At 46.7% G+C, this 17,222-nt stretch overlaps 1 protein-coding gene across 3 annotated transcripts in view; it reads left to right on the forward strand.

Annotated features, from left to right (window-relative positions):
• The window catches only part of LOC309656639 (uncharacterized protein), a 208,396-nt gene that overhangs the window by 5,974 nt on the left and 185,200 nt on the right, over positions 1-17,222 (forward strand). For 2 of the 3 annotated variants that reach the window (XR_014261450.1, XM_082453285.1), the window contains exon 2: positions 15,235-15,299. Coding sequence is in view for 1 of the 3 variants with exons in the window: in XM_082453285.1 (XP_082309411.1) it covers positions 15,235-15,299 (65 nt within the window). In the remaining 2 variants the exon portion in view is untranslated. Of the gene's footprint in view, positions 1-857; positions 11,009-15,234; positions 15,300-17,222 lie in introns of those variants that run through there. The other variant, XR_014261451.1, reaches the window with a different exon arrangement.

Below are 17,222 nucleotides of genomic sequence, written 5' to 3' on the forward strand. Positions count from 1 at the left end.
GCTATTTGTTAATATGGTTATTTCTTTATTTTTAATTGAAGTATAGTTGATTTACAATATTGTGCCAGTCTCTGCTGTATAGCAGAGTGACTCAGTTATACAAATACGTACACATATATGTACATTCTTCTTTTATAATTCTTTTCCATTATGGTTTATCAGGATATTAAATATAGTTCCCTGTGCTATACATTAGGACCTTGTTGCTTTTCCATTCTAAATGTAATAGTTTGCATCTATCAACCCCAAACTCCCAGTCCATCCCTCCCCCCACCCCCCTCCCCCTTGGTAACCACAAGTCTGATCTCTATGTCTGTCAGTCTGTTTCTGTTTTGTAGATGGGTTCACTTATGCCATATTTTTAGATTCCACATATAAGTGATATTATTTGGTATTTGTCTTTCTCTTTCTGACTTACTTTACTTAGTATGATAATCTCTAGTTGCATCCATTGTTTATTTTTTTATTTTTTTGGCCTTGCCCAGAGGCTTGTGCGATCTTAGTTCCCCCACCAAAGATTGAACCCGGGCCCCTGGCAGTGGAAGCATGGAGTCCTAACCACTGGACGGCCAGGGAATTCCCAATATGGTTATTTCTTGTCCCTCCTCACTGGAATCTAAGAAGGATAAGGGATTTTTGCGGTCATTTACCACCATATTGTCCAGTGCAGAGAACGGTCCAGGACATAGGAGGTGCTTAATGAGTATTTATTAGAGGAATCAGCCGCATTTTTGTTTGTGCACACACAGAAAGTCTTTGAAACGTTACCCAAAACGCTGGTGACAATGTTTGTCTTTGGGGAGAGCGCTGGGGGACGGGGTGTTGGGACTGAGAGGATCTTTCTGTTGACAATGGATTGCCACAAAAAGTCCTTAGCCTTCAGAGAGACCCTATGCTTTGGTTTGGGCAGATTATCATTGTATTATTTAGTTGCTTTTTTTTAAAAACTAGTTGCATAGAAATGTGTATGAAACGATCCCATTTTTGTAAAAAAGTTAAGAGAAAATCCTGAATCCTGAATATGGGCATATCGTTTGATAGCCTTATAAACATGCAGAAAAGTAAAACTTCCTCGAGCACGCGGGGGTGGGGGGTGGGAAAAAACAAAAAAACCACGACGCACAGGTGGAGACAAATAGAAACCACACCCCCGAGGAAGCGTCATCTGTTAGGTACGCCCCCAGAAGGGCGGGGACAGATACAGCCACGCCCATGGGGCGGTCTCAGCCTCAAAACCCGCCCTAGGTGCACGGATTCTCTCCTAGAGTTCAATCGCGTTGCAGCGGGCGGGAACTCCAGTGCTTCCGCCCATGATCCGCGGATGCTGCTCGCCCCTCCCACCCCAGAGGTTCCGCCAATTCCGGGACGTCCCATCTCTTCGGGCCTCGGAGTGGTGGTGGTAGCTCCCGCCACCGCTGGGCGCGGCCCCAGTTCTCCGAGGCCAGCGGGGCTCGGCGAGGGGTGGGGCGGTCACAGGCCGGGGCGGAGCTCTAAGGGCAGCGGGTAGGGTCGTTTTGACACCGTCTCCTGCCCCGTGGAGGTAGCTCCGAAGGCCGGTGGACCTCGGGGACCTAGGTAGGGGCTCCCGACGTTTTCACCCCGGGAGTCCGAGAGCCCCGATGGTCCCGCCGCCAGACTCCTCTGCCGGCGCCGGTCTGGGGTCCCACTGCCATGGTGGGCGAGTTGCGCCCCCTCCCAGTGCCTCAGTTTCCCTATTTATTTATTTATTTGATTTTTGGCTGCGTTGGGTTTTCATTGTTGCACGTGGGCTTTCTCTAGTTGCGGTGAGTGGGGGCTACTCTTCGTTGTGGTGCGCGGGCTTCTCATTGCCGTGGCTTCTCTTTGTTGCGGAGCACGGGCTCTAGGTGCGTGGGCTTCAGTAGTTGTGGCACGCAGGCTCAGTAGTTGTGGCTCGCGGGCTCTAGAACGCAGGCTCAGTAGTTGTGGCGCACGGGCTTAGTTGCTCCATGGCATGTGGGATCTTCCCGGACCAGGGCTTGAACCCGTGTCCCCTGCAGTGGCAGGTGGATTCTTAACCACTGCGCCACCAGGGCTTTAGAAATAGGGGAATTAATCTAAGAGAAGCCCCAGACGTGTTCCCTGCACGTCGTGCTGTTAAGTGCCGGCGTTGTTAATCTATTAGTACTGCTGTTGTCATTATTTACCTGTCCAGACTTAGAGAGGGAGAGACTTTATGTAGAAGAAAAACTCGCAGTTGGTAGAACGCTCCGATCTCAGAAATCTGGAAGAGTCTCAAAATCAAACAGAAGCCTTTAAAAAATAGGGTAAGAAAGGGCAAGCAGAGATAACCAGAATCCTTTAAGGGGAAATGACCAGAGATGTCTGCAGAAGAGTAGTCTGGGTGTGGTCAGCGGGTCCCCAGGAGGAGCTGATAAGGGGGGGGCCACGGGCCACTTTTTCATTGCTTGTTCAGGCTTGGGCACAGATCCAGGGTCCTCTGGGAAGGAGAGAAGCCTACCTAAAGTTTTGGTCAAGACAAACCAGAGGTTAAGAAATGGGCAGCTGTGAACACTTGGTCATAACCAAGGGCTTGTAGTGCTGAGGTATGGGCAGGCTGTGGGGTGGGTAAGGATGTGGATTTTGGAACCAGATTCGCGGGAATCAATCCCTGCCCGCTACCGCTTTTTAGCTTTAGTAGTCGGCTACTTAACTTAGAGCCGACTGCTTAACTTCTTTGTCCCTGTTTCAACTGTAAAGTGGGCTTCACAACAATAGTATCTGACTGTTAGGTTGTCCTGATGATTAAATGAAGGAGAAAAGCAGCTCGCGACAGTGGGGAGCCAGCCCTAGCACAGCGGGGCAGAGATTTCTCCTGTTTTTAACGGGACGTGGACGTCAGGCAAGGCCACCCCATGACTCTGATGGACAAACGTAGAACATTCTGTAATTCTTGGAACACAGACTCATCAAAAACATCGCCCATATCACAAAAAGGATCATCCCATCCCCTTTCTTGGCTAGTAGGAGTGAAAACTGCTTCTTTGCCAAACACAGCTTCAGTTTCCTCCTCCTGGAGATGATATTCGCAATCAGATTACCCCAGTCTCCTGACAGCATCCAATGTAGAGCAAAGCCCGGCTCTCTCTCTCTCTCTCTCTTATTTTTTTTTTTAATTTAATTAATTAATTTATTTTTGGCTGTGCTGGGTCTTCGTTGCTGCACTCCGGCTTTCTCTAGTTGTGGAGAGCAGGGGCTACTCTTCTTTGCAGTGCGTGGGCTTCTTGCGGTGGCTTCTCTTGTTGCGGAGCACGGGCTCTAGGCGCGCGGGCTTCAGTAGTTGTGGCTCGTGGGCTCTAGAGCGCAGGCTCAGTAGTTGTGGCTCACGGGCTTAGTTGCTCCGCGGCATGTGGGATCTTCCCGGACCAGGGCTCGAACTTGTGTCCCCTGCATTGGCAGGCGGATTCTTAACTACCGTGCCACCAGGGAAGCCCAAGCCTGGCTCTCTTTAAGCCTTCCTCAATATCACCAAACCTAGTTTCTTTCTTTCTTTTTCTTTTTCTTTTTTTTGCCCCCACCTCCGCTTGCGAGATCTTAGTTCCCCAACCAGGGATGGAACCTGTGCCCCCAGCATTGAAAGCACCAGGTCCTAACCACTGGCTCAGGGAATTCCCTCAGTATCACCGCACCTAAGCCAAATCACTGTTAAGTCTTTTCTAGCACCCTCTTAGAGCAACGCCATGATTCCTTATGCTATGTGTTCTTCCTGGCTGCAGGGAGTGATAAACCCACTCTGTTCAACCACAGGCATGTGCCTGGTGGTCTTTGCCTGGGGAGGCCCTGATGGGCTAACACAGAAGCATTTCCGGCAGTGTCGGCACCTGGCAAGTATTGTATTAGTGCAGCTGAGATTTTTATCATCATCCATCGCACGTGCAAAAGGGTGCAGACCAATTTCTGACAAACAGCACATCCTCATTACTATTCAGTTTCATCACAAATTACTTTCAAAAGCCAATTTAATTTTTGAATCTTGTGTTCGGGCATTTAAACCATTTCCTTCCATCTGCATTTTATTTCTTGTTGAGTGTGAAATAGTTCAAACAAAGGAAAGTTCAGAGACCAATAAAACAAATCCCTCGCATATTTGCCACCCAGGTTTAATAAAATTGAACAGTGTGGCATTTTGGCTGCATAAAAATATAAAACATGTATTTGAAGCTCCCTTTGAAACCCCTTCCACTCTCCCCAGAGGTAAGCAGGGTTTAGCGTCTGTGAGTCTTTCTGTTTATGTTGTTACACTTTTACTACCTGAGTGAGCATCCTTGAGCAGTGTGTGGAATTCTTCTGTGGCTTTGAAAGTTTATATAAATGTAAATGGTATTGTATTTCACATAGCTATCTTTTTTGAAAGACTATGAACCAGTCATTAAAATTGTATTTTAGATTATCTGATGACAGAGGAAAGTGTTCAATATATATTATTAAATGAAAATGTTACAAAGCAGTATGTATCATATAATTTTTAAAAATTTTTGTTGAAATATAGTTGATTTACAATGTTGTGTAGTTTCAGGTGTATGGCAAAGTGATTCAGTTATACATATACATATATATCTATTCTTTTTAAGATTATTTTCCATTATAGATTATTACAAGATATTGAGTATAGTTCCCTGTGCTCTACAGTAGGACCTTATTGGTTATCTATTTTATATACAGTAGTATATATATTTTAATCACAAACTCCTAATTTATTCCTCCCCACCTTCCCCTTTGGTAACCATAAGTTTGTTTTCTATGTCTGTGAGTCTGTTTCTGTTCTGTAAGTAAGTTCACTTGTATCTCTTTTTTTTTTTTTTTTAGATACCACATATAAGCAATATCATATGATATTTATCTTTCTCTGTCTGACTTCCTTCACTTAGCATGATAATCTCTAGGTCCATCCATGTTGCTGCAAATGCCAATATTTCATTCTTTTTTATGGCTGAGTAGTATTCCATTGTATATATGTACTGCATCTTCTTTATCCATTCATGTGTAGAGGGACACTTAGGTTGCTTCCATGTCTTGGCTATTGCTATGAACATTGGGGTATGTGTATCTTTTCAAATTATGGTTTTGTCTGGATATATACCCAGGAGCAGGATTGCTGGATCACATGGTAACTCTATTTTTACTTTTTAAAGGACCCTCCATACTGTTTTCCATAGTGGCTGCACCAATTTATATTCCTACCAACAACGTAGGAGGGTTCCCTTTTCTCCACACCCTCTCTAGCATTTATTATTGGTAGACTTTTTGATGATGGCCATTCTGACTGGTGTGAAGTGATATCTCATTGTAGTTTTGATTTGCATTTCTCTAATAATTAGTGATGTTGAGCATCTTTTCATGTGCTTTTTGGCCATCTGTACATCTTCTTTGGAGAAATGTCTATTTAGATCTTCTGCCTATTTTTTTATTTTTATTTTTTTTAATATATAGAGCTGTATGAGCCATTTGGATATTTTGGAAATTAATCCCTTCTGGGTCACATCATTTGCAAATATTTTCTCCCATTCTGTAGGTTGTCTTTTCATTTTGTTCATGATTTCCTTTGCTGAGCAAAAGCTTTTAAGTTTAATTAGGTCCCATTTGTTTATTTTTATTTCTATTACTCTAGGACAGAGATCCAAAAAAATATTGTTGCGATTTATGTCAAAGAGCGTTCTGCCTGTTTTCCTCTAGGAGTTTTATAGTATCCAGTCTTACATTTAGATCTTTAATCCATTTTGAGTTTATTTTGTACATGGTGTTAGAGAATGTTCTAATTTGATTCTTTTATGTGTAGATGTCCAGTTTTTCCAGCACCACTTGTTGAAGGGACTGTCTTTTCTCCATTGTATATTCTTGCCTCCTTTGTTATAGATTAATTGACCATAAGTGCATGGGTTTATTTCTGGGCTTTCTATCCTGTTCCATTGATTTAATGTTTCTGTCTTTGTGCCCTTACCATACTGTTTTGATGACTGTAGCTTTGTAGTATGGTCTGAAGTCAGGGAGCCTGATTCCTCCAGCTCTGTTTTTCTTTCTCAAGATTGCTTTGGTTTTTTGGGATCTTTTGTGTTTCCATACAAATTTTAAAAGTTTTGTTCTAGTTCTGTGAAAAATGCCATTGGTAATTTGATAGAGATTGCATTGAATCTATAGATTGCCTTGGGTAGTATGGTCATTTTAACAATATTAATTCTTCCCATCCAAGAACATGGTATATCTCTCCATCTGTTTCTGTCCTCTTTGATTTCTTTCATCAGTATCTTATAGTTTTCAGAGTACAAGTCTTTTGCTTCCTTAGGTAGGTTTATTCCTAGGTATTTTATTCTTTTCGATGCAGTGGTAAATGGGATTGTTTCCTTAATTTCTCTTTCTGCTATTTCATTGTTAGTGTATAGAAGTGAAATTTCTGTGTATTAGTTTTGTATCCCACAACTTTACCTAATTCATTAATGAGTTCTAGTAATTCTCTGGTGGCATCTTTAGGATTTTGTACATAGAGTATCATGTCGTCTGCAAACAGTGACAGTTTTACTTCTACTTCTTCTTTTCTAATTTGCACTACTTTTATTACTTTGTCTTCTCTGATTGCTGTGGCTAGGAATTCCAAAACTATGTCGAATAAAAGTGGCGAGAGTGGGCATCCTTGTCTTGTTCCTGATTTAGAGGAAATGCTTTTAACCATTGAGTATGATGTTAGCTATGGGTTTGTCATATATGGCCTTTATTATATTGAGATATAGTCCCTCTATGCCCACTTTCTGGAGAGTTTTTATCATAAATGGATGTTGAATTTTATGAAGAGCTTTTTCTGCACCTCTTGAGGTGATCATATGGTTTTTATTCTTCAGTTTGTTAATGTGGTGTATCACATTGATTGATTTGTGGATATTGAAGAATCTTTGCATCCCTGGGATAAATCCTACTTGATCATGGTGTATGATCCTTTTGATGTATTGTTGGAGTCGGTTTGCTAGTATTTTGTTGAGGATTCTTGCATCTATTTTTCATCAATGATACTGGCCTGTATTTTCTTTTTTTGTGATATATATATAATCTTAATTGGTTAAAATTTTTTAAAATTAACGAACCTTATCTTTTAGAGCAGTTTTAGGTTTGTAGAAAATTTGAGCAGAAGGTACAGAAAGTTCCCACATACCCTTTGCCCACCACACACACACACACACACACACACACACACACACAGTTTCCCTGCCTTGCATTCATGTGGTACATTTGTTACAATTGATGAGCTGATATTGATACATTATTATTTTTAACATTTTTTTATTGAAGTATAGTTGATTTACAACGTTGTGCCAGTCTCTGCTGTACAGCAAAGTGACTCAGTTATACACGTATAGACATTCTTTCTTTTAATATTCTTTTCCATTATGTTTTATCACAGGATATTAATTATAGTTCCCTGTGCTATACAGTAGGACCTTGTTGTTTATCCAGATACATTATTATTAACTAAAGTTCTTAGTTGACATTAGGTTTCACCCTTGGCTTTGTACAGTTCAGTGGTTTTCGACACATGTATAATGGCACGTGTCCATCATTATTGTATTATACAGAATAGGGTCACTGCCCTAAAAATCCCCTGTGCTCCACCTCTTCATCCCTCCCTCCCCCAACCCCTGGCAACCACTGATTTTTTTTTTTAAGTTTTTTTTTTCTTAATTTTTGGCTGCATTGGGTCTTCGATGCTGCGCATGGGCTTTCTCTAGTTGTAGCGAGCGGGGACTACTCTTCATTGCAGTGTGCAGGCTTCTCATTGAGGTGGCTTCTCTTGTTGCTGAGCACGGGCTCTAGTCATGCGGGCTTCAGTAGTTGTGGCACGTGGGCTCAGTAGTTGTGGCTCACAGGTTCTAGAGCGCAGGCTCCGTAGTTGTGGCGCATGGGCTTAGTTGCTCCGCGGCATGTGGAATCTTCCTGGACCAGGGCTTGAACCCACGTCCCCTGCATTGGCAGGCGGATTCTTAACCACTGTGCCACCAGGGAAGTCCAACCACTGATCTTTTTATTGTCTCCATAGTTTTGCCTTTTTCAGAACGTCCTAGAGTTGGAATCATAGTGTGTAGCCTTTTGAGATAGGCTTCTTTAACTTAGTAATATGCATTTGAGGTTTCTCTGTGTCTTTTTGTGGCTTGATGGCTCATTTCTCTTTATCACTGAATAACATTCCATTGTCTGGATGTACCATACTTTATCCATTTACCTACTGAAGGATATCTTTGTTGCTCCCAGTTTTGGTCAGTTACAAATAAGGCTGCTGTAAACATCCATGTGCAAGTTTTTGTGTGGATATAAGTTTTCAGCTCCTTTGGATAAATACCAGGGAGTGCCATTGCTGGATCATATGGTGAGAGTATGTTTAGTTTTGTAAGAAATCACCAACCTGTGAAATCGCCAACCTTCCAGAGTGGTTGGACCACATTGCATTCCCACCAGCAATGGATGAGAGTTCCTGTAGCTCCACATCCTTGTCAGTACTTCGTGGTGTCAGTATTCTGGATTTTGGCCATGCTCATAGATGTGTAGTGGTTTCTCATTTTAATTTGCATTTCCCTGATGACACAGGATGTGGAACATCTTTTCATATGCTCATTGGTATCTTCTTTGCTGAGGTGTCTGTTTAGGTTTTCTGCCCATTTTTAGATTGGGTCATTTGTTTCCTTATTGTTGCGTTTGAAGCATGCTTTGTATATTTTCAACACAAGTCCTGTATCAGATGTGTGTTTTGCAGATTTTTTTTCTCCCAGTCTGTGGCTTGTCTTCTCATTCTGTTAGCAGCACCTGTCACAGGGCAGGAAGTCCAGCTTGTCAAACCTTTTTTAAAAAAAATGTTTATGTATGTATTTGGTTGTGCTGGGTCTTAGTTGTGGCACATGGGCTCCTTAGTTGCAGCTCGCCGGCTCCTTAGTTGTGGCATGTGAACTCTTAGTTGCAACATGCATGTAGGATCTAGTTCCTTGACCCGGGATTGAACCCGGGCCCCCTGCATTGGGAGCGTGGAGTCTCAACCACTGCACCACCAGGGAAGTCCCTATCAATCCTTTCTTTCATGGATTGTGGGGGTGTTGAGGTTGCAGGTGGAAGTGCTGTGTCTCAGTTGCACAGGTGGGTACAGATCACATCTGGGAGAGCTCGGCTGGCGCCAGGGCCTTTCAGGTGGCCTGTGGGTGCTGGAAGAGAGACATAGCAGGAGGGAAGAGGGAGTCAGCTGAAAGTTTTCGTTTGAGATCAAAATGATCTGAGCGTGGGTGAGCGCTGAGAGGAAGGGCCCCTAGGCTGGGGCTGCCGTAACAAAGGACCACCAACTCAGATGGCATCAAACAAGAGGAGCTTATTAAGGTGTCAGCAGGTGTCTGAAGGCTCTGAAAGAGGATGCTTCCTGTCTCCTCCAGCTTCTGGTGGCCGGCAATCCCTTGGTGCTCCTTGGCTTGTAGACCATCATGCCAGTCTCTGCCAGCACCTTCATGTGGCCTTTTTTTTTTAATATTTATTTTTTTATTTAGGCTGCACCGGGTCTTAGTTGCAGCATGTGGGATCTAGTTCCTGACCAGGGATCAAAGCCGGACCCCCTGCGTTGGGAGCGCAGAGTCTTATCCATTGGACCACCAGGGAAGTCCCCTTCATATGGCCGTTTCCTTGTGTGTCTATGTCGGGTTTCCCTCTTATAAGGTCACCAGTCATTAGATAAAGGCCCACCCTACTCCAGTATGACTTCATCTCAACTAATGAAATCTGCCATGACTTGTTTCCAAATAAAGCCCACTTCTCAGGTGCCAGGGGTTGGGCTTTGAATATTTCTTTTTGGAGGACACAATTTGGCCTGCAGCAGAGGGGGGACCCTGGCGGGTGATGACAAGGCAGGAGCAGAGGCCATGGGAGTTGGGGGGAGGGTTAGGCGGTGAGGAGTCCAGGGTGTGGAGGACAGAGCACTGGGAGTGTCCTTGTTGGGGACTTTGGGACCCTGAATGATGCAGATCCTAGGGTGCTAGGTAGCACCAGAGGGAGAAGGGGAGTGAACAGGGGAGGGGGACGTGACAGAGACCGGAGAGGAAGTTGGTGATGGCGATGGGGAGAGGATGACTTGGTGGGGGGAGTGTGGGTAGCAGAAATAGGCGGAAGAGCCTTTGGGAATGGACAAACTGTCCTGCTCACCAGGGGTAGCAGTCATTGTCCTGATTGCAAAGAGAGACTTAGGACCTAAGACAGAAGAGGCTGTGCAGTGGCAGCCAGGAGGGGGGCCCGAGGGAGCACTCTGTCCAGAGTTCTTTCAGTTCTGGGAACGTTCACCCCCTCTCTTCCCTTTGTTCTCCCACGTGGCCAAATTTCCATGTCCATAGGGAGTCTCACCTGTTTGCACCACTGCATAGTTGCCTTGCATGGTCCTGATAAAGTTCATTCTACTCTCTGACACTTCAGTGCAGTATTTTGGCCACTTTGAACTCTGTTGCTTTTATTATCCTTTTATATCCACGCTTAGTATCTGCTGAAGACTGAATGTGTCCCCCCAAGTTCATGCTGACTCCTACTCCTTCCCTTCTGTGGGACGGTGTTGGGAGATGGGGCCTTTGGGAGGTCATTAGTCATGAGGGTGGGGCCCCATGATGGGATTAGTGCCCAGTCTGTGGATTCTGTTATGGCAGCCTGAGCAGGCACTGGATTATTATGAAATTTACTGAACTCACCTGTGCCAAGTTCCCAGCCCATCTGGTGTGTCATCATTGCTGAGGGGTGGCGTCTTTTATTATTAATAAGACTGTGCCCTATCTTAAACTTGGGGTGGTTTTCATGTTAAGCCTCTTCCCCTGGGATGGGGACTGGTTTGGGGCTGGCGTTAGTGACTGATGGCTCAGACAGGACCCAGAAACCACCATTCCCTGAAAGGCCACAGGGCCATGAAGGGGAACATTCTGGCATTGCTGCTGCTGAGCCCAGCAACAGTGGTACGGATGTTCTCACCAGATGGCAGCTGCTGACTGGCACCCCGAGTGAGGTGAGTCCCTGGTCTTGGTGTGGGCACCTTCCCTCGGTGGGGATGCTGCATGGTCCTGCCAGAGGCTGGCCAGATGGAGGCCCAGGCGCCCAGCTGGCTGATGTCTGAGTTGGGGAGGGCATTTTCTGAGGGTGCAACTCCAGAACCCCACTCGAAAGTTCATTTGCCCCCTTAAACAACCAATCTCTCTGAGCTGGTCTCCTCCCGTGCACACCAGGGATATTGTCACCCCTTCCATGGGCTGTGTGGGTGGGCCCTGGGTGTGATGAGGCCACAGGTCTCTGGGGGTAGGAGTGTGGTGGCCTGGAGGACTTGAGGATGTGTGGGGTCACCTGGCCTCTGTCTCCCCAACTCCCTCCAGCCCTGCCTGCTCAGGATCTTGTCCTCTGCATGAGGGGAACCCAGTAGAAGATGGGATGTTTGCTGGGGTTCTGATGAGTTGGTTGTAAGTGAATGAGTGGAAAATCCCTCCTCCTTCAGAAGGACTTTCCATTTTCTTTTTTTTAAGATTTTTTTCATGTTGACCACTTTTAAAGTCTTTATCGAATTTGTTACACTGTTGCTTCTGTTTTTATGTTTTGGTTTTTTGGCCGCGAGGCATGTGGGATCTTAGCTCCCCGACCAGGTATCGAACCCACACCCCCTGCACTGGAAGGCATAGTCTTAACCACTGGACCGCCAGGGAAGTCCCAGGACTTTGCATTTTCTCAAGGGTGGACGCCTCTCCTCCCCGGGCTGGAGTCGGCAGCCAGCCAAGGCTGGGCTCCGGTTTCCCTCAAGTCCCTGGACCTCTTAGGGGCTGGAGGGGCTGCCCTGACACACGGGGTCTCTCTCACACTTCTTTTTAGCCGACTAGTTGCTGCATGCCCTGAGGTCCTGTGGGGACACAGAAGGAGCTGTGAGGCCCCAACGTCCCAAGAACTCGCGGTCTCCGTGGGGGCATGTTGACTTGTTCCCTGGGTGTTCCTTCCATGCCCTCAGTGGGCCTGGGCCTGTGTGGACCCGGGACAGGTCCGGGTGAGGTGGGACGAGCCTGTCTGACAGCAGAGAGCCACGTTCAGCCTCCAGACCTGCATCAGAGAGATTCTGGAACCTCCAGCTGGTAGGCGATCACCGTCAGGCGCCCACAGTGCCGGCCAGGTTGGAGGGCGAGCTCAGAACAACGCTGCGTGTGCTGGTTCTCCTCCTCAGCCAGCCCCGTAAGCGTGTGGGGTGGCGTAGGACTCAGGAGTGTTTGAGGATGTGGCCGTGGACTTCACCCCGAGGGGTGGGTGTTGCCGAATCCTTCCCAAAGGAATGTCCACGGAGAAATGATGCTGGAGACCGGGCCTTGCTTGGTAACACCGTCCACTCCTCCACGTTCCCTGGGCCAGGGCTCCCCGGCACTGCTGACATGGGGGCCGTCCTGGGCGCTGCGGGGTTCGGAGTGGCATCCCTGGCCCCGCCCCCTCGATGCCGGGAGCCCCCCAGTGGTAACAATCCCAGAGGTCGCCAGACATGTCCCCGTGTCCAGGGGCAAGCTCACCTGGGTGAGAACAGGCAGGTTCACACCTTAAGGCAAGGTGTGTTTATTTGGCTTCTGCTCTTGCTGGAGTCTTCCCCGGATTCGGGAGCCGTGGGAACAGCACCGGGACCTGCCCTCAGTGAAGAGCCCTCCCCAGGCGGCCACGTTTCCCCAGCAGTGACTCAACCTCCTGTTTCCTGATCCCCTTGGCGGGCAGGGTGAGGGCGGCTGGGGAATTTGGTCCCTTGAAAACCATCACCTGTGTCCACAGACGTTTGGGTCCCCGACGGCAGGTCTAGAGTCAGATTTGCCAATCCTCGGAGCCCTGGAGACGGCAGTATCGGCTCCAGTCTGGGACGGATTTGTAGTTCGGGGCTGCGTCCTCCTACACCATCCATCCCGCATCTTCCTGTGCGATCAGGAAGCCGCACAGACCTCCCAGGATCTCCCAGTGGGACCAAGAAGAGTCAGGGACTCTGGATGGAAAAATTCTCCAGGGCACCTGGAGAAAAAACTAAATTAAAAAAAAAAGAAAGTATTTGCCATTTCTACCCTTTGTTGCCAACATCAGCAGACCCCTCGGAGGTCAACACCAGCCCTGTTCTCTACCCAGTGCTGGATGCTGCTTCCCCACATTTCCCTTCACATTTTGGGGCCCATGTTTTAAGATATCTCTATGGGGTTTGCCTGGTTTTACTCACCTTTGTCCAGCCGTTTCTTTCTTTCTTTCTTTCTAACATTTTAAAGTTGAGATATAATTCACATATGATAAAAGTCACCATTTTAAACTGTCCAATTCACTTGTTTATAGTATATTCACAGGGTTGTGCAGCCATCACCGCTGTTCTAGTTCCAGAACATTCTCATCACCCCCAAAACAAGACCCCCTGCCCATTAGTAGTCAGTCCCCACCCTCTTTCCCCAGCCCCTGACAACCACAGATGCACTCTCTGTAGATTTGCCTGTTCCGGATGGTTTTTTTTTTTTTAATTTTTTAAAATTATTTTTATTTTATTTTATCATTATTATTTTTGGTTGCATTGGGTCTTCGTTGCTGCGCATGGGCTTTCCCTAGTTGTGGCGAGCAGGGGCTACTCTTCGTTGCGGTGTGCAGGCTTCTTATTGAGGTGGCTTCTGTTGTTGCCGAGCACGGGCTCTAGGCGCACGGACTTCAGTAATTGCGGCTCGTGGGCTCTAGAGCACAGGCTCAGTAGTTTTGGCACACGGGCTTAGTTGCTCCGCGGCCTGTGGGATCTTCCTGGACCAGGGATCGAACCTGTGTCCTCTGCATTGGCAGGCAGATTCTCAACCACTGCGCCACCAGGGAAGTCCCTGTATGAGTCTTCTTTTTTTTGTTTTTTAAAATGAAAGCTTCTTTCTTTCGTTAAGGCTGTGTTGGGTCTTCGTTTCTGCGCGAGGGCTTTCTCTAGTTGCGGCGAGCGGGGGCCACTCTTCATCGCGGTGCGCGGGCCCCTCACTGTCGCGGCCCCTCCCATTGCGGGGCACAGGCTCCAGACGCGCAGGCCCAGTAGTTGTGGCTCACGGGCCCAGTTGCTCCGCGGCATGTGGGATCTTCCCAGACCAGGGCTCGAACCCGGGCCCCCTGCCTTGGGAGCGCGGAGTCTTACCCACTGGACCACCAGGGAAGTCCCTCTATTCTGTTTTAGTCTGGGCTGATTGAAATCATTCCTTTGCTATGCACCTTAACCATCTAGCGCCAGTATTCTGCTTTTCTCCATCCTGAATCGCCCCAGGGTGCACCGCTGAGGGCGGCTGCAGGGGCTGCTGGTTGGCCAGCCCCAGCATCCTTTGTTTACTGATGGGGCAGGCACCATTCTTAGTCCAGGACAGGCACTGTCAGGGCTGCCTGAACACCTGCGTTTTGAGCACAGATGGGGTACAAGATGACTTCCATATAAGGGAGCGAATTGAGCATAACATGAATTTCACATTTGTTTGGGTGCAGTTTTCTCTGAGGGAAACACTAGGTGAGCTTAAGAAACTATACACAGGGACTTCCCCGGTAGCGCAGTGGTTGAGACTTCGCCTGCCAATGCAGGGGACACGGGTTCGAGACCTGGTCCGGGAAGATCCCCCATGACGTGGAGCAGCTAAGCCCGTGCGCCACAACTACAGAAGCCCGCGCGCCACAACTACTGAAGCCCGCGCGTCTAGAGCCCGTGCTCCGCAACAAGAGAAGCCACCGCAATGAGAAGCCCGCGCACCACAAGGAAGAGTAGCCCACCGCCCGCTGCAACTAGAGAAAGCCTGCGCGCAGCAACGAAGACCCAACGCGGCCAAAAATAAAATTAGTTAATTAATTATTTTAAAAAAAGAAAAGAAACTGCACACACTCGGTTGAACAGAGCCTGGTAATAACACATAGACACACACACACCACAGGAAAGGCTTTTCAGGGTAATTCCAGGAATAGCTTCTGAAATTTCAAAGGAGGCAGAATTACACCCAACCCTGCTTAGTAATAAATAATAGATGATACAAGTTATGAAGAATTACCACAAAATTCAGGGTGGTGGTGACAGCTGGGGGCTGGGGGAGTAGCAGTCAGAGTGGGGCACCCTCAAAAGACCAAGAGCTGCCTCACTCTGTTCATAAGTGTGGGTGCCCAGTCTACGGTGCCCGTTTATTATTTATTCCTTAAGCTTGGCGACGGAAAAAAAATGCACAACCTAAACGTTGAGAATTATGTTTTATTTGGGAGATGTTCTGAGGACTCAAGCCCAGAAGACAGCTTCTCAGATCGCTCTGAGGGACTGCTCCAAAGAGGTAAGGGAGGAACCAGGATACAGAGAAGTTTTGCAACAAAACCCAGGTAGTTGGAACAGCAAAAGGATTACTGTTAACTAAAGAAAACCAGGGAGTTCCCTGGTGGCCTAGTGGTTAGGATTTGGACCTTTCACTGCAGAGGCATGGGTTCGATTCCTGGTCCGGGAAGCATCCCACATGCCACTTGGTGTGGCCAACATACAAAAAAATAAAAGGAAAAAAAAAAAAAGAAATCCAGACATCTCAAGTTAATGAATTTAGCACTTTTCTGGGTATGTGAAGACGCAAGAGTCTGGGCTCATTGAAATCATTTCTTTGCTGTGCACCTTGACTATCTAGGACCAGTATCTTGTTCTTTCTCATCCTGAATCCCCCCCCACCCCCGCCACCGCCCCCAGGGTGCACCGTTTTGGGGGGTGGCTGCAGTGACCGAGGGCTTGGCAGGCAGCAGCCCCTTTGTCTCCATCCTGAGTTCCCTCCTGGCTCACTTTCGGGGCTCGGGGGCGGCGGGGTAGGGCTGGTAGTGGCTGATGGCTTTATGGCCACAGCACCCTTTGTCTGCTGATATGGCAGGCAACATTTTTCATTCACAATCTGAACACGATTTTTTTAACTTAAAATGATTAAACGTAGCGTACAACGTTTAGTGCATTCTTTTCTGAGTGCCACGTATTGGACTTCTCCATAATATTTCAAAGGCGATTTTAAGCATGAAACAATATCCAGTTTTCCAATATTTTCTTCACCATATTAGGTCACCCCCTCCCAGTTTTGATTCCAATCTTGGTTTGGAAGAGCTTCTAAAATCTTTCATTCCGGTCCCTTGAAACTTAACCATGGTTTTTTTCTTTCTTTTTTTCTTTTTTTTTAACAGATGTAAGGGCAAATCAAATTGAGAACAAGAGCCCTAACTCTCCCTGTTGAAAATAAGGAAAGAGATTTATCCCTCCTCCTTTTTGTAGAGCATTTTCTTTAGAGAACGTGCGGTGGGATAAATTCTTTCTCTGTCCTTTGAAATGTAAATAAACCTTTTTAAAAACTAAATAAGGCTCTTGCCAGCTTTACCACCCGGGAGCCTTTCGGGAGGACCTGAGAGCCTTCTCCCTGAAATGCAGTTGTCAGGGGAGCCCGTGCCCCTCTGTGCAAAACTCCCTCCTGTCCTAAAGGTAAAAGTGGGTTTTGCCTTTGAATAAAGTCAGTTAACTAACGCAGACGGTCACCCAATTACCAGGAGGAGTGAATTTGAACTAAGCGTGACCGATGCTCTCGGGGACTCTCACCTGAGGACTGGTTATGGCTTATCTTGAGAACAGGTATTCATGAGTTGCATCCACCTGGCTCCAAACGGGGACGAAATGTTTTTCTGTTTTTGCAACCTCTTAGCGGATTGCCTGCGATGTGCCTCGCATTTTGGCTTAGTGCTGTCAAGAATAAAAGTTTTCTATTTTTTAAAAAAATTTTTATTGGAGTATAGTTGATTCACAATGCTGTGTTAGTTTCTGCTGTACAGCAAATAAGTTATACATATACATATATCTACTCTTTTTTAGATTCTTTTCCCATATAGGTCATTACATAATATTGAGCAGAGTTTCCTGTGCTATACAGTAGGTCCTTATTAGTTATCTATTTTATATATAATAGTGTGTGTATGTCAATCCCAATCTCCCAATTTATCCCTCCCCCCTTTCTCTCCCTGGTAACCATAAATTTGTTTTCTACACCTATGACTCTATATCTGTTTTCTTTCTTTTCTATGTTTGCGAGAGGTTTTCTGGGTTGGCAGGAGGTCTTGTTTTCAACTCTTTGTGAATTAAAAATGCTACCTGCTGGGAATTCCCTGGTGGTCCAGTGGTTAGGACTCAGTGCTTTCACTGCTGGGGGGCCCGGATTCAATCCCTGTTCGGGGAACTAAGATCCCAA

The sequence above is a fragment of the Balaenoptera physalus genome (assembly GCF_965194825.1).
Source record: "Balaenoptera physalus genome assembly, chromosome: 3".
Lineage (NCBI taxonomy): Eukaryota > Metazoa > Chordata > Mammalia > Artiodactyla > Balaenopteridae > Balaenoptera > Balaenoptera physalus.